This window comes from Emydura macquarii, unplaced genomic scaffold (assembly GCF_026122565.2).
Source record: "Emydura macquarii macquarii isolate MOO-44397 ecotype Brisbane River unplaced genomic scaffold, CSIRO-AGI_Emac_v2 contig_1477, whole genome shotgun sequence".
Lineage (NCBI taxonomy): Eukaryota > Metazoa > Chordata > Testudines > Chelidae > Emydura > Emydura macquarii.
This window is the reverse complement of record NW_027131614.1, coordinates 2,053,200-2,069,903: the sequence shown is the minus strand read 5'-3', so window position 1 is coordinate 2,069,903 and position 16,704 is coordinate 2,053,200. Positions and strand designations below refer to the sequence as shown.

At 40.6% G+C, this 16,704-nt stretch overlaps 1 protein-coding gene across 3 annotated transcripts in view; it reads left to right on the top strand.

Annotated features, from left to right (window-relative positions):
* LRRCC1 (leucine rich repeat and coiled-coil centrosomal protein 1) overlaps positions 1 to 8,420 on the top strand; it is a 65,948-nt gene extending 57,528 nt beyond the window's left edge. For all 3 annotated transcript variants that reach the window (XM_067553535.1, XM_067553534.1, XM_067553536.1), the window contains 6 exons: positions 53 to 227; positions 2,246 to 2,409; positions 3,689 to 3,897; positions 4,131 to 4,268; positions 5,607 to 5,742; positions 8,043 to 8,420. In XM_067553535.1, coding sequence (XP_067409636.1) covers positions 53 to 227; positions 2,246 to 2,409; positions 3,689 to 3,897; positions 4,131 to 4,268; positions 5,607 to 5,742; positions 8,043 to 8,165 — 945 coding nt within the window. In that variant the 3' untranslated portion in view covers positions 8,166 to 8,420. The remainder of the gene's footprint in view (positions 1 to 52; positions 228 to 2,245; positions 2,410 to 3,688; positions 3,898 to 4,130; positions 4,269 to 5,606; positions 5,743 to 8,042) is intronic.
* Positions 8,421 to 16,704: the final 8,284 nt, after the last annotated feature.

Genomic DNA, 16,704 nt, shown 5'->3' with positions numbered 1-16,704 from the left:
GTGTGTGTGTGTGTGTGTGTGGGTTTTTTTTGCTATTCATTCATGTATACAGAGTCGAATCCGAGCACTTGAAACCATGGTTGAGGAGGATAAACAAAAGACTATTCAAATTGAACTCCTGAAACAGGAAAAATCAAAACTTATTTCTCAGTTGACAGCCCAAGAATCTGTAATTGATGGATTAAAAGTGGAAAGAAAAATATGGGGACAAGAGTTGGCGCAACAGGGTAAAATTCAACATTTTTGTGGTAGAATATGATTGATAACATAAAGAACAATTAAATAGATATTTCACTTGCATTTCTTCCCTCGCCAGTTGTAGTGCCAGAATGCACCATAGTGCTGTCTGAGACAAATAATCTCGAACCCTAGTTTCTTTTATTTGACAGAAAGGACTACTTTTTATAGAAGTGGCGTATTATTAAAAATTAGCCTACACTACCTGCTATATATTTAAGAAATTTGAAAGAGGTAGTATTTTGTTACATGACCATCTCTTCATAGCACTTCATGTCATTTTCTTTTTGAGAGCCATGTCAATAAGCAGTGGATGGAAATTCACATTGAAGCTAAAATATTTCTGCCCAAACCCCACTTAAAAGGTATTGTCATCCTGTCACAAAGGAATAAATATTTAGTTTTTTTTAAATAGAGAGAGAGGTTGAAGATCTGCAAAAACGAGTAATAAAATCCCAAGGAGAAAAATCTTGTGAGAAAAACCATACACAGTTTAACTTTCTGAGCTCATACGTTTCACTAAACACAATGCTGCTTATTTTGGTCATTAAGTGAAAAATAGGTTTATAATATCAGGTTACCATAGTTAAATGTCAAAATGCATTAGAATGTAAGAGAGCTGAAGACCGTGAATAACAGCTTATTTTTTTATTGATTATAATTTTGTGTGGTATTCTGTTAACTCAATGAACTGACTTGCTTTTTAATACTTCATTCGATTATTTATGCAAGGAAAATATTTCTTGGTGTGTGGGCCCAATAAGGGACACTTCAGAACACCTGACCTTGCGACTTCATTTTGGTTTTTACTTACGGATGACTGGTTAGGAGGGATACTGCTATTTACTGTCATCCTTTTTTATACAGTTCATCCATATATATTGATATGAATTGCAACAGGATAAAGGAAATAGTGTCACAATTTACTGTCACTTCGTTTTACCCAGTGGTGGAGATGATTTGCTGGGATGTGGCCATTACTTTGTACAAGCAACTACTTGGAGTCACTGAGAGTTGAATAGTGTCTAGAAAAATAGTGGTGTAAAGCTATTCAGAAAAGAAATAGTATCACAGTATATTAAAAGGTGGTACTCTTAAAAGAATTTTCTGTATATACCCTGTTCTGACTCTGCAGTAGAGGTTTTATACCTTCATTTTTCATTCAGGTGTTTTTCTAGATTTGGCAAAATGTTATGCTTGCCATATTAAAATTGAGGCTTTTTTAAAATCTATTTAATTGAGTTTCAAACACAAGGCCAGAAGCATTTTTGTGGAACAGGTGGGATGTACCAAAATTGGTCCTCTAGTACTCCTAATGTATTGAGTAATATATATATATATCTCCCCTTGTGTGGTAGCTAGATCAAATTATAGAGAACAAATGTGCAATCTTATACTTTTATTGACTCTTACTGCTTGTACCAGAAGGAGGGGTAGTACATAAAAAGCTATATAAAGTATTGCAAGAAGGTTCAAGTTTGAGAGTATTCCATCAGTACTAAATAAATAGCATTATTTACTGCATTTCCTAGTGGTATTAATATCTGCATCACATAATGCCACTTGTCCACCTTTAACATCCAAAGTGAGAATCAAATTGCAGATGTCATTGAAAATGACTAACTTAAATGTTGGAGTGAAAAGTGTTTTGTTGTGGCTTTTAGTGTCTTCCTTGTTCTGCTGCACCATAACTAGTAGCACAGATTTAGCACCATCTGGTGGTCTCTTTGAGATTGCTTAGATCTAAAAGAATTATTATTGATCATTTGTTATAGAATTGCCCGAAGATCTAAACAGCAAGTGATGTTTAATACCATTAAATTGCCACTGATAACACTTTTTCCAAAAAAATTAATTTGTTACAAATTAAGGTCCCAGTCCTGCAGTTGGTTCCATGCAGGCCTTATAAACATGTCCACACTTACATAAAATGTTGACTTTTCTGAAATTTGCTAGAAAAATGCTTTCAAGATCTGCAGTGCTGTAATGTTGATATGTTATTATCCAGGAGCTTCTCTTGCTCAAGATCGTGGAAAACTGGAGGCAAAAATTGAGGTTCTGACTAATGAAAGTGAGATTCTGAAAAAGCAAAATGAACGTGACAATGATGCTCTAAGAATTAAGACCAAAATAGTGGAAGATCAAACAGAAACAATTAGGAAATTAAAAGAAGTAAGTGGGGTGGGGGTGGGGGGGTGGGGGTGGATATGTGCATGTGCACACGCTTAAAGTAAATAGATTTGGAGTGAAAATTGTGGCAGTGACTTGAATAAAATTAGGAAGACAGTGCCATGTCTGTCTAATGAAAATTCATTCCCATTGACTTCATTGGGTGCAGGACTAGGCCATATATGATTATCATATCATTGAAACTTATCTGTGCATTTAAGTACAGGCTTACTTCCATTTACCCCACATAAAAATCATTACCTGAAATGTAGAAGAAAAATATAGGACAAGGTTTCACTTATTTTATTCTAATTTATAGTGTTTTGCTTCACTATCAGTTGAATTTGCTTGAAATTTTATATTCAAGTATAAAATATTTTCTCCTTTATTCTGTTCTTTTTGCATTCAGGAAGCAATAGGGTAACACACGTACAGTTAAACTAGTAATATAAATTCCAGTTGGCCTCAAACCTTTACCTCATTTATCATAGCCAAACTCCCAGTTACTTTTGGAGGAGTTTTGTCTAAGTACAGTAGACACTCATTAGTAGCAACATATTGATGCAGTTTGCTATATTGCTTCTAAAGGGCTGTTGCTGTTATGGGGAGTGTTAACAATTCACAGTAGGGAAAGTGTTCTGAGGGGAAATGTTGCTCCATAAGCAGCAGTTGCTCTTACAAGGTGTTGCTGCAAACAAGCTTTTAGTGTAGATTAATATAGACAAATTATCCACTAACTATATACAGTATATTTTTAAAATAGCAGAGTTTGAACTCTCCAGTGTTCTTTCATTACAATTTTTCCATCAAATTATATAATCAATGTATTAATCTATTTAAGGATACTTCTGGTAGTAAAGCAATATAAAGTTAGCTTTGAAAGTAATTGAGGTTCCTTTGCCTAAAAAAAGAGAATTAACCAGTTGTTGCTTTTTTATTTTATTTAATTAATTAATTTATTTTTTGCAACTAGTGTATCCTATAAGATAACATCAAACTTCCTTGCAATTATGTTAAGAAGGACTAGGACCTTACACAGGATTAGAAGGACCTTGCGGGTCCTCAAGTGCAGTAACCTGCTATCACTAGCAACACTGTCACATCCTGTTCATAAATGTATCAGGCTCCATCTTAAAACTAGTTGGGTGGTTTGCCCCCACTACTTGTATTGGAAGTCTGTTCCCGAACTTCACTGCTCTGATGGCTAGAAACTATCTTCTAATTTCTTTCTAAATTTATTCATGGCCAGTTTCTACCAAAACAAATGTTGATGTCATTATAGGGTTTACAGGAAAGAGATGAACAGATCAGAAAACAGCGTGAAGAAAATGTTGAAATCCAAAAGACTTTTCAGGTACAATTGGATGAAAAAGCTGCACAATTGGAAGAGCTAATGGAAAAGTTAGAAAGGCAAAACGAAAGAAAAGAGGAATTAAAACAACTGCTAGAAGAAAAAGAAACAAAACTGGAAGATATTAGGAAAGTATACAGGTGATGTATAGAATTTATAAGCATAATGAAACATTATAACCCACACTGAAATTTCAAGTGAGATCTTGTGTTCAGATTGGTTGGGAGAAGAGTACGTGGGTAGACTAGAGTCTCGCTTTTGACTGTTAAAACTTGAAAATGGAGAAATATAGAAGTATCACTCCTCCTCTGCCCCCAGTTTTAAAACATGATAGAATCTGTACGCACTCTGAAAATGTGTATTTTATTTTCAGTGCAATGAATAAGAAGTGGCAAGATAAAGGAGAACTATTAAGCCACCTGGAGGCACAAGTTAAACAAATGAAAGAGAACTTCGATATCAAGGAAAAGAAGCTGATCGAAGAGAGAAACAAAAGTCTTCAAACTCAGAAGTAAAAACAAAATACTAATAATGGCTTGCCTTTGTGGCCTTGTTAAATTTGTACATATTCCACCATGCAGGACAGTTGAAATTTTGGTACACAATACTAGAATGCGTAATGAAGATGCAAGTACTGTCTATAGGTCCAATCCCACACACTCTCTTATGTATACAAATATTTCTTATGTGAGTAAGGACTATTTATACAAAGTAGGTATTTGCAGGATCTTCCCCATGGTTTTTAATTGCACTTACAGTTTATTTGAATATTTTTAGATTCCCACGTCCTCACCCCCAAATGTTTAGTACACAAATACAGTTACTACCTGTTGGCCAGCCTAGCTCTTATGACCACATTGAGATTAAACAAGGGTTAATATTTATATAAAACACGAATTTGTAATCCACAGATAGAAGGCCCATTTGATGTAAATTCATTGAGAGGGTAAATGTGTGCGCCCGATTGTATGACTTTGTGTTTATGTATTGGTGCAGTACCAGACAACTGTTATAATTAATTGCCAGCATTTAGGTTTTCCTTTAATGCCTAATACATTTTGAAAGAAAAAGAATAAGTAAGCTGTATCTGAATTTCCTTCTCCTTTCTCATTGCTAGGACTCTTCTGTTAGTTTTCCTCACTAAGATATAACTACTGATGAACTACATCTTTCTGCTACGGATTTTGTTTGCATATCCCCCACTAAAACTAGTAAAATGTTGTTCTTTCCTTTGGTAAGGATTTCGCCCATTATTTTAAGAGAGGGGGAACATGTTGGTCATCTGACCAGCAGATCAAAGGAATATTTTAATGATCAAATTCTCCAAAACAAAGTGAAATAGATGATAGGGCTAAGCATTGGGAGCAGTGCTGGAAATTCAGTGTTACTGAAATGTATCATTAGAAAAAAAAGTGTGAAATTTTGTAGGGCTGTGTAGTCATAGTGTCTGAAATAAGACTTGTTGCGCTCTGTAACTGCATATTATAGTTTTATATTGGGACATCACAGGAGCTACTGAGTCCACAGGATAAGTATCTGCTACAAGATTTACCCTTTTACTTCTCAGAAAATGTGTTGTAACAGACCCATACTCGCCCAACCTGCTTCAAAGAAATGGTGGAAATAATACTTATTGTTCTCCCTTATATGTTGTTTCTTTTGCTAGCATAAATAAATGGTTGAAAGCCTTAGGGATCATTAGCACCATTAACAAGGGCAAGCATTAATCTTCTTGCTGTTGGCTGGTGATTAAACACTTAAGCTAGGAGAATCCTGCTAGTCTTGTCCGTAGAGCACAGAACTAGAACATGAATTAACATAAGAATTAACATATTGCATCCTATTTTAGGGTTGCAATGGAAAAACTTCATTCAATGGATGATGCTTTTAGAAGACAGCTTGAATCCATGCTAGCAGCTCATCAGGCAGAATTACTGCAGGTGGCAAATGAAAAACAACGGCAAATTGAAGCAGCAAATGAAAAGGTAATGTATTTTAATAAAATGTTGCCAGACCTTAAAATCTATATTTTTACTTTCAGCATTGTTATATGCTGACAGCTGTAAGGACTTTTTTTTTTTTTTTTTGGGGGGGGGGGAGGAGTGTTGGCTAATCACCATTAACGAAAGCATTGCTGACATTGAACTTTTAATCTTTGCCCAATAATGGATTCACTAAAAGTGCATAGAGAGTAGGTAGACTCAGTCTGTTGTGTTCAAGGAAAGTACAATCACTAGCCAGTGCATGAACATCCTTTAATTATTAGACTAGCAAGAAAAATGGTGATAAGATATTTTATGAAACACTGTACCTTTCTTAACTTTTCTATACAGAGATGTGCCATGGGATTAGTCATAAACTTTGGTTTGTACAAATCTTCATGAGCTAGGGATTGTATTCTGGCTCCATGGCAGAGAGTTACTGAGCTTCCCCCAAGAACAAAAGTCATTTGGGAGCAGGATGGATTGATTTTTTTAAATCATTGACTTTTAAATCCACCCTGGTTGTGAGTAATTACTCCAGATCCTGGGACAGGTGAACAACTCCAGAAAAGTACCATATCCTGGGGTGAATTTCATATACTGGTTCAGACTGGATTCAGGAAGCCCAAGAGACATAGAAAGAGCTTTTGGTAAAAAGGTCAGAATGAGCTGAAAACCATCTGGTTCATTTTGATCCAAAAACTGACATGAGATTGTAACCAAGAGGGCAGAACCAGATGGAAGGGTTTGAAGGCCTAGAACCTGCCAGGATCTCCATGTGGAAGATGGGTGACATCTGATAACTTTATCAGGTGTCAAGATTGTGTGTATATGGTTTTGACATATTTTCTCCAATGGCTTTTGTTTTAAAATAAATGTATTGGACTTTTATGAAAGCTGGCTGGTTTCTGGTAATCATGTCATTGTCCCTGAGAGAGAGAGAATCACAGGGGTTGGAAATGAGTCAGACCTGCTGGAATAATCACAATGAATTGCAGGGGGATTGCAAGCCTAAATCTCCAGTCTGAAGTGAGAGGAACACTAAATCTTCACCCACAGAGAGGTGATAGCTGGAGGAGACCCCAAAGGGGGGCAGAGGTGCAGGTAACCCTGGAACTGTGACAAATCCCACCAATATTCTTTTGAGCTGTTGAAACTCCATGCTTGTTGTTGATACTGTTCTCAATTTTGGAATAGTCTTTTCTCCCAAAGAATTAAATAACTAGCTGTAGAGCCATTGTTTAGCAAAAATCTGCTGCTATTGCAGATTATAACAGGGTCACTGCCTCCAGATCTCCCCTTCATGACAGAGTGGCCATGCAGCATTTCTGCCTCCATTTGTCCTCAGTGACTTGGCCCTCAGCTAAGCCATTAATAACGAATCCATCCCATCCAGGGTAGACAAGTCAAAAAATAAACAAAACACAGAATTCACATACCAGTTTCAAACTGAGCCCAGGCCATCCTTTTTGAGGACCTCATCTTGTCTGTGTTTAATAACTTAGGCGCTCTTCTGCCTTTATATTTAATTTAAAAAATTTAAAATGCTGGTTTTGTGCAATAGTAATTAAATTTAAATTTCACTGTTTCCCATTAGCCGGTTGGGTTGCTCACTGCTCCGTCCCAAGCAGCCCTCTCTCCCTTCCCTCCCATGCCTTTGTGCCTGGAGTCTCCCTGTTTTAGCAAGCCACACCCAGTCCTGCCTAGCTGGAGTCTTTTCTCCTCTGGTGTCTCATGGTCTCCTGCAGGAGGCCCTCCTCCTTTCTGCAGTCCTCAGCAGCCTTCTCCAGGCTCTCCTAAAGTCTTTCCTTTTCACACTACCCAGGCCTGTGGGATAGGTAAAGGATTCAATCTCTGGATTTAATATCACAACTCTTTTCCCCACCTGGGGAATTGAGTTGGCAGTGTCACAAGTGGGGTTGAGACTCATATCCCTTTAAAGAGCCAATCACCCTACGACTCCAATACTGCCACATGTAGTGTGTCCCTATAAAAACATTTGATGTGAGAAATTCTATAGTTTGCTATTCTCCTAGCTCAGAACTTTGTTTATCCTATCTTGTCTTCCTTTATCACTGGCTTTCACAATTCCTCATGAAAGTTATTTTACCTCAAACTACTGCTGTTGCCCTATCTGTCATGTAATGTAAAATGTACAACATGAAGCAATGGTTAAGCAGTTGTACTCTTTATTGCTATTCTTATAATTTCTCAGGGGGCGGAGGATCAGTGAATGATTAAAAAAATTAGCAAGATTACTATTCTTTATACTAATAGGCATGTTGAATTTTTTATCATTTCAGGTTTACCATGTTGAAGAAGAAATGCGTCAGCTTCTGCAAGAAACCGCAAACAGTAAAAAGGCCATGGAAGAGAAAATAAGACGACTCACAAGTGCATTGAGTGACATTCAGCAAGATCTCTGATGAATGTGTAATGAATTAAATCTGATCATCCTGCTCCTTTTTTTAATAAAAGAAGCTGTTGAAATAATGTAAAATACATACATTAACAAAGATACTGTATAGTTTATTTATATAGTTCATTATGCTCATTGCTGTGATTTTTGGTTTTCTTTAAAACACTTACTCCCAGGGAGTAATTTTTATTTTAGTGTGATCTTATTTTGAGAGTTCAAGAATTAAATATGTATTAAAGCTATGTACATTCTTTTCATACTAGTTATCTGATGTATGTGTCTGTTAATATTTATGTCTGAGCTGTCAAAGAAATAGGTCAAAACAAATCTACAGAAAAAAAGCACTGTATAAGTTAAGAATTATTCTTAAAGGTAGAGGGGCATGGCAGATGGAGTCAGATTCCAAGCAAAACTATGAAGTAAGGACACACAAACGGTTGGGGATGTCCTTTCCTGTGAGCTTGGGTTCTTTCAATTAATAAATCATAGATCTCATGTCCTATAAATTAAAAATAAATTGCACCTATAATCAGTGCAGGGACTTTAATAGTGCACATAATACGTGACTATCTTGCATATCTGGAGTTAACACTAAGGTTTGGAGGTAGCACTCAGTGACTTTTCACTGAGAGAGAGCTTGTTGACTTCAGCAGTTGCTGAATGTGTTGAATAAGCTCTCCTAGACACTACCATTCAAACCTGATACTCTTCCTTGATGTCTTTCATACACTAAGCCAGTGGTTCCCCGCTGGCCCGCAGGCCAAAAGTGACCTGCAGGGGTTTTCAAAATGGCTCGTGCTCCCCTCCCGCTGGCTGGGAGGCAGGCTACAGCCACCAGCCACCTCTCCGGTCCCAGCACATAGCTGGGAGGCAGCCTAAGCTACCTATCTCCTGGCCAGTCCCAGCACAAAGTCGGGATCCTGATGACAGCCAAGTGTCTCCCGCCAGTGTCCATTCCCAGTAGGGAGATGGGCTACAGCTGCCAGCCAGCCACCCACCTAGTCCCAGAACACAGCTGGGAGGTGAGCTGCAGCCACCCGCCTCCTAGTTGGTCCTGGCACAAAACGTGGGGCCCCTGAAAGCGGAGCTCTGGACATTTGCCCTGATTGGCCGTTCCCGGACTGCTCTGGTGCTTGGCCTGGGTCCTGAGGTGCTGGAGTCCCTGCCAGAGTCGGAGGGGAGCACTGAACTCCTGTCCCCTGGCTGCAGCAAGGAGCATTACCTAAGGACCCAGGGGAGTGTGTTGCTGCAGGGCTACGAGATGGTGCAGGTTCCTTGCTGCAGCCAGGGGGCAGGAGGTCAGCAAGAAAGCACCCTCCTTGGTCAACTCCTTCCCTCAGGCTGCAGTTGGGGGCTGCTGACAGAGCAGCCAGTACCCACCATTCCTGAGGAGGGGCTGGACTCTAAAAATCCATGCCTTCCAGTTTGGCCTGCACTTAGCAGACCATGCACCGGGACTTAGCTTCCAGGCCTGTGTTTCTGTAGTGATAGTCACTCATCTACAGTGGTGCTTTGTGAGTGTGTGACATATTGTGCATAATCTGTAGATATAAAACAGTCAATGTAAAAATGAGCACAGTACCATCAAAAGAGCAAAAGTCAGAGGACCGTGCAGCTGGAAATGTATCTTGCCGTGAATTTAATAGTGAGTGGAAAGAAAAATACGTTTATGATGGGATGTGGCAGAAAACCAGTCTGTTTAGTTTGTGGGTTTTGTGTTTCTGTGTTGAAAAAGCACAACTTGGAACAGCACTACAACACTAATCACACAGACCTTGAGGCAAAATATCCAATTGGTTCTAATGTACAGTGGCAGTATGTTGCCAGGAAAGAAAGTGCACTGAGCAGTCAGCAGTCATTTGTGAATAAATATGAGCAAAGCAGAAGACCAATTGTTGCTTCCGATGAGGTAGTTCTATGGTTGGCCAAAAAAAAAAAAGTCTTTTACAGATGGAGAGGAAATCGTGAAGCCTGCCCTAAAAATAGCAGCCAGAATGTTGGGCAACAAGCACGTCGAGACCAAATTTAAAGATATACCTCTGTCAAATAACACTATGAAAAGACATGTTGAGCAGTTTTCTGAGAATGTTAAGGATCAAGTGGCTTTTCATGCCTCAAAGTACAGGTTCTTTTCACTGGCTATGGATGAATCTAATATCTCTGACACAGCACAGGTCACAATTTTTATTCGAGCTGCCAGTGAAAATGTTGAGGTCATTGAAGAGCTGCTTGGGCTTCAGTCAGTGCACGGCACCGTAAAAGGGACAGATTTCTTTGCTACCCTGAAATCGTGTAGAAAGAAATAATCTCGACTGGCGAAAGCTGAATAGCATCTGCACAGATGGTCCACCTGCATTGACAGGCAGACATGTTGGGTGTCTTTCTCTGTTGGAGCAGTTTCTTGAACGACCACTGTTAAAGTACCATTGCATCATTCATCAAGAGGCATTGTGTGGGAAAAGTTTGAATCTCAAGCCTGTGGTGGACATAGTGCTGAAATGTGTGAATAAAATTCACGCCAGGGCTTTAAATAGGCAACTATTCAAACAGTTTCTTCTTGACGTGGAAGAAGAGTATGGTGAGCTATTTTGCTACACTGCGAGGTCCAATGGCTGTCAAAAAATAAAGCTCTTTCTCACTTCTTGGAAGTTAAGAATCATGTGCTTCAGTTTCTGACACAAATTGATGAGTTGCCTATGGAACGTGCATGTCCTGCAGACAGTGGCTGACTGAATGACTTGACATTCTTAGTCGATATTACTGCTCACCTCAATACTTTGAATCTGAAGCTTCAGGGACGCAACAAACTCTTCACAAATATGTGTAATGATGTTGCTTCCTTTAAAATGCGGCTGCAGCTTTTATTGGTCAGCTAGCTTACAGAAAGTTTGACAATTTTGAGTATCGGAGAGAGAGATCAGTGGACAATGGAATTGACGCAGACAAGTATAAGAGTAGAGTTGAAGCGCTGTTGGAAATTTTTCAGTCCCATCTAGTCAATTTGAAGCAGAGGAGAACAACGTGGCTCTCTTTACAAATCCATTTATGTTTCCCAATGACAAGACCGTTCATTACAGGAGAAACTGCAACTGGAAATTATAAATCTGAAGTGCAACACTGCTCTGAAGAGCCAATTTACTGAACTTCCAGCCATTCCCACTGCAGTAGATATGATTTCATTTTGGCGAATGCTTCCAGTGAATGAATTTTGACATCTGCTTTCTTTTGCTCAGTGTTATGTTTGCCACTTTGGGAGTACCTACCAGTGTGAGCAAGCATTTTCTGCAATGAAACTGATCAAAAACAGAAATCGTGCCCGCCTTACAGACACAAATTTGAGTGGTCTGATGTTACTGGCGACCACTAACCTGAAGCCAGACATCGACAAGTTAGCTCCTGGTCTTCAGCCACAGAAGTCGCATTAGATGACAGTTGCATGAAATGCACATACGTTATAACTTTGTAACTGTTTTTAACAATTTAATTTTTTTAATTTGCTTTGCACTAAATAAATGTTTCCTTTAAATATGTAGTGATCTGTAGTCCTTAATGATGTATATACACTGTATACCTCAATACATTTTTTATGAGTTGATAAACTGGTGGCCCTTCAGGGTTTCAAAAAATGATATTTGTGGCCCTCGAGCCAAAAAGGTTGGGAACCACAGCACTAAGCTGTTTGTTTTGAAGGCCCCACTCCTGTTCTCATGCAGGGATCTATCCTTATAGAACAGCTTGCAGGATCAGGGGCTAAATAAGAAAATTCCTGATTGCAGAAATTTACTAATGTAAGGTCAGGCACACTGATGCTCAACAAACAAGCGGTGCTGAAAACATACTTCATGCTGAATGATGTGCTTCAGATATGACTTGGACTACACTGTTGCATTTCTTTAAAAATCCATTGTTTAGTTTTTATTATTAATAGCTATGCAATTGCTACCTGAAGTCCCAGTGAGAATTGGAGCTCTGTTGTTCTGGGCACTGTGCAACCTTTTAGTAATAAATCTGCTCTTGATTACCACTCCTTCATGCTCAGATGATTCTATTTCTCTTTGTGAAAGGGCCTTCAAATCTGCTCCCTGAAGAGGGGAATGGCAACTTTGGACAGACTTGATACGGAAATAAGAAGGTTATTCACCTTGTGCAGTAACTGAGGTTCTTCGAGATGGTTGTCCATCTGGGTGCTCCACTTTAGTGTATCCATGTGCCCCATGCCTATAATCAGAAATTTGTGGTAGCAGTGCCTGGTTGGGCCACACATGCACCATCCCCATCTCATACCACATCAGGTGGCTATACAGTGCTGTGTGACCAACCTTCCCTCGATTGCTTCTCTATTACAGAGTGTCAATTGTAGAAAAACAACAAGTAGAGAGGAGAAGGGGGGTAGTGGAGCACCCACAGGGACAACCATCTCGAAGAACCTCAGTTACTGCACAAGGTAAGTAACCTTCTCTTCTTCAAGGAGTGTCCCTGCGGGTGCTCCACCTTAGATGACACTAGAGCAGTGCCCCTAACTGGAAGGAAGGGGCTTTGGAGTTGCAGTCATGTTGGCTGATAAAACCGTAAGTCAGAATAACATTCATCAGATGATCTATTCAATAGCATTATGCTTTATGAATGTATAGGCTGATGCCCAAGGTGCTGCTTTGCAGATATCCATAATAGGGACACTGTTGAGGAAAGCTATCTACATTGACAGCACTCTAGTAGAATGGGTATGGGTCTGAATTGGGGCTTCTTGTTGTTGATAGCAGAAATGGATGTACCCGGATATCTATTTGGATAGTCTCTATTTAAATATGACCTCCCCTTTTGATCATTCTGTGATAGAGAAGAATAATTTTGGTGATTTTTTTCCCCCTTGAAATTTTTTGTAACTCAATGTAGAAGGCTAGCAGAACATCTAAGGTGTGGAGTGCTGCTTCTCATTTGTCTGCATGTGATTTTGAAAAGAAGACAGGTAGGTGAATGGATTGATTTTTAAATGGAATGGGGAGGCAATCTTGGGTAGAAACCTGAGATGTGGCCTTAGAGTGACTTCGTCTTTCAAGAATGTTTGTATATGGGGGGGATGCCATGAGGGCCCCTAGTTCCCACCTCACATCTAGTGGGCATGATGGCGATGAGGAAGGCCACCTTCATTGACAGATGGAGTAGAAAACACATTGCTAGTGGTTCGAACGGGGTTATGATAAGGCCTGCAGGACTAGACTGAGGTTTCATGTGGAAGCTGGAGTCCATATTTCGGGGTGAGTATTATGGATGCTCTTAAGGAAGCATTTGGTTGTTGGGTGAGCAAATATGGAAAACTCCTCCATCTTATTGTGGATTGCTGTAATGGCTGCAAGGTGTACTCTGATCGAGCTTGTGGACAGTCCCAGTTTTTTAAGTTCTAATATGTATTTCAATACCATTGGCAAAGGAGGAGATGTTGATTTGATTTATTTATTCTGGCATCATGTATTGAATCGTCTCCATTTTAGTAAGATGTCTCTTTCTTCTTCAAACAGGTTCTTCATTTTCTTGGAGCCATGGAGTAGCCAGGCCTTGAGGTGAAGTTTTGCCAGGTTGGGGTGATGGACTGGTCTCTTATCTTGGAAGAGGAGATGAGGTAGTTGAGGAAGGTTGCAAGGTGGACACACTGCCATTTTTAATAGGTATGGGAACCGTGTTTGCCTGGGCCATGTAGAAGCTATGAGGATTATTCTGGAGTTGTCTGCGCTGATCCTTGTGTATGACCCAGGTTAGGAGAGGGGTCAAAGGAAATGCATTCATTAGTGGCGCATCTCATTTGGTGAGTAGAGCGTCACCTAAGGAGCGGGGTCCCTATCCCACTCTGGAATAAAATTGCAGGCCTTTGGTGTTCTGTGCTGTTGCAAAGAGGTCGATAGTTGGGAACCTCCATTGTTTGAATATGCTGTGTAGGACTCTGGGGTTCATCTTCCACTTGTGATTCTGGAAAATCTTCTGCTTAGTGCATCTGCTGTAGTGTTTTGACATCCTGAAAGGTAGGATGCTGAGATGTCTATGTTGTGATTCATGTACCAGTTCCAGAGCAGCATGGCTTTTGTGCATCAGGAATGTGATCGTGCCTTACCTCTCTCCCCTCCATCCCCTTGCTGGTTGCATGTGCAACATGCAAGCTGCATTGTCTGTGAGGATCTTTATTGCTTTGTCCTTGATTAGGGATAGAAAATGGATGCATACGTTGTGGACTGCTCTTAGCTCCAGTAAATTTACATGTAGATTGGATTCTGATGGGGACCATCAGCCTTGAACTGTGGGATTGAGCAGATGTTCTCCCCAGTCTGTTAAGGAGGCATCTATACTGATTATCATTTGAAGATTTTTGTACGAAAGGAACTCCTGCACAAATGTTGTTTGGTGGTGTTCTCCATTTTAGGGAGTCCTTTATTTTGTCTGGCATTTTGTGAGGTGTTTTAGTCGGTGAATGTGTGGTATGTACGCTGTCTGGAGCCAGGCTTGCAGACATCTCATGTAGTCTGGCATGTCTGATGACAAACTTTGTTGCTGACATGTGGTCCAATAGCTGTAGGCACGTCCTGACCAATGTCTGTAGGCTGTTCATTACTGTCAATATTAGGTTAAATAAGGGTCATGCCGTGTTTGATGAGGTAGAGAGGCTGTAGCTTTTGGGCAGTTGAGGTAGACTCTAATGAATTCCAGTTTCTGGATGGGTTTGAGTGTTGATTTTTGTGTTTTTTTTTGTAGCCCTAAATTTGTGAAGAGTCACTATGTGCTAGGTGGCATCTATTGCCTCTGGTTGGCATTGGTGCTTTGATTATACAGTCGTCCAGATATGGGAATATCATGACCCTGTGTCTGCAGAGGTGTGCTGCCACCACTGCCAGAACCTTGGAAAATATGCTTGGGGTGGTTGATAGTCCGAAAGGTAGTAACTGGAAGTGGTATTTTCCCAGGATGAACCTTAGGAATCTCCTATGTGAAGGGTATATTGTTATGTGGAAATATGCATCCTGGAGGATACTGTCTTGGCTACAAATAGTTTTGGGCCTTCAAAGTGGAGGTCCTCAGCTGTTGACTGGACTTCTCTCAAGAAGTCGGAGAGATGGAGCCATGATGCATGACACATGACTATGGCTGTTGCGATGGAGTGTGCTGCTGTATCTGCAGAATCAAGTGAGGCCTTCTGAGTTACTAGACAGATTTTAAGTTTTTCCTGCCTGATATTTCCTTGTTGCTAGACAGATCAGCATGGGGTTTCAGACATCAGGGCTATGCTTTATCCAGTCAAGGATAAGGAGAGGAAAAAGAGCACCAAATCGAATAAAAAGACAACAAGAAAGCAAACAAAGATTGAGAATGGTAAAACAAAATGGTTACTACCAGGTTACAGTGTGGGGTGTGGAAAAGAGAAATTCCATTCCCTTAGATGGTACATATTTTTATCAGCTTTTTTACATGATGGAGGTGCTGTTGCTGGGGTTTGCCAGTTGGTTTTGGCAGGCTCCATGGCAGCATAATTAATTGGTAATTCTGTCTTAGATGAGGTTGATGTCTGAAGTATATCCAGCAGTTTGTGCTTGGACTTGGTTATTTCTTCTAATGAGATGTCTAGGGACTCTGCTTCTCTTTTGAAGAGTTCCTGGAACAGTTTGATGTCATCTCCCAAGGTGGGGGCACGGTTGTTTTATCAGGTGATGAGGATAATAGGTTGGCCAGTGGTAAGGCTTCCTGGTCTGAGGTGTCCTCAGTATCCTCTTCCTGGAGTTCTGAAGGTCCTGGTATGAATGGTGATGGGGAGCGTCATACTCTCGATCTTAGTGGGCTAGGGGGCTTGTGATGTTGTGCCCTGTATGCAGCTCAGTAGGCCTGTGGTGGGAAGGGCATAGCATGGATGTCCGTACCAGCTATGTGCTTCCGAGCCCAAATGGTGAGATGGCCCTGGTCTGGTGGATGAATGTGCGGGTGAAGAGTGGCGAGGTGAGTATATCTCCTTTCTCCTCCTAAGTTGAAAGCGATTGACTCACCCCTCCTGCCCTGTGCGGGGGGCAGGGGGCATTGCCTGGTTGAGGGGCAAATGTAGGCTTGACCCCCAGGTGCCGGAGACCCAGGGTATGCCACTGGAGCCAGGCGGGAAAAACATGAAGGAGGTACTTCAGGTGAAACCTTGAGATTGTAGGGGTACAGTTTCTAAAAAAGTTTGAAAACCCCTGTTTTAGAGGAATAACTGAACCTTATCATTTCTCTGAACTGTCCAGGACAGGGCTGGATATTACAGAGCACATGGTTTGGGGAAAATTTGTTGGGTTCACCCTGCAAATAGTAATCAAGGCTGACAGAAGCCAGAGTGGGGCTGTGGACAAGCTGCTGGGGTCAGAGCTGCTGACTAGAGCTGTCTAGTACACACTCACAATGTGACTTGCATGCTTGTAGGCTGGTTCTGAGCATCCCAGGGTGAATGTTACAGCAGCGCAAAGCACGGTGAGGCACCCAGGGCTGCAGGGAAAGTGGTGACACAACCCCTTATTGGTCTGGATTGCACCCTGAACCCTGTA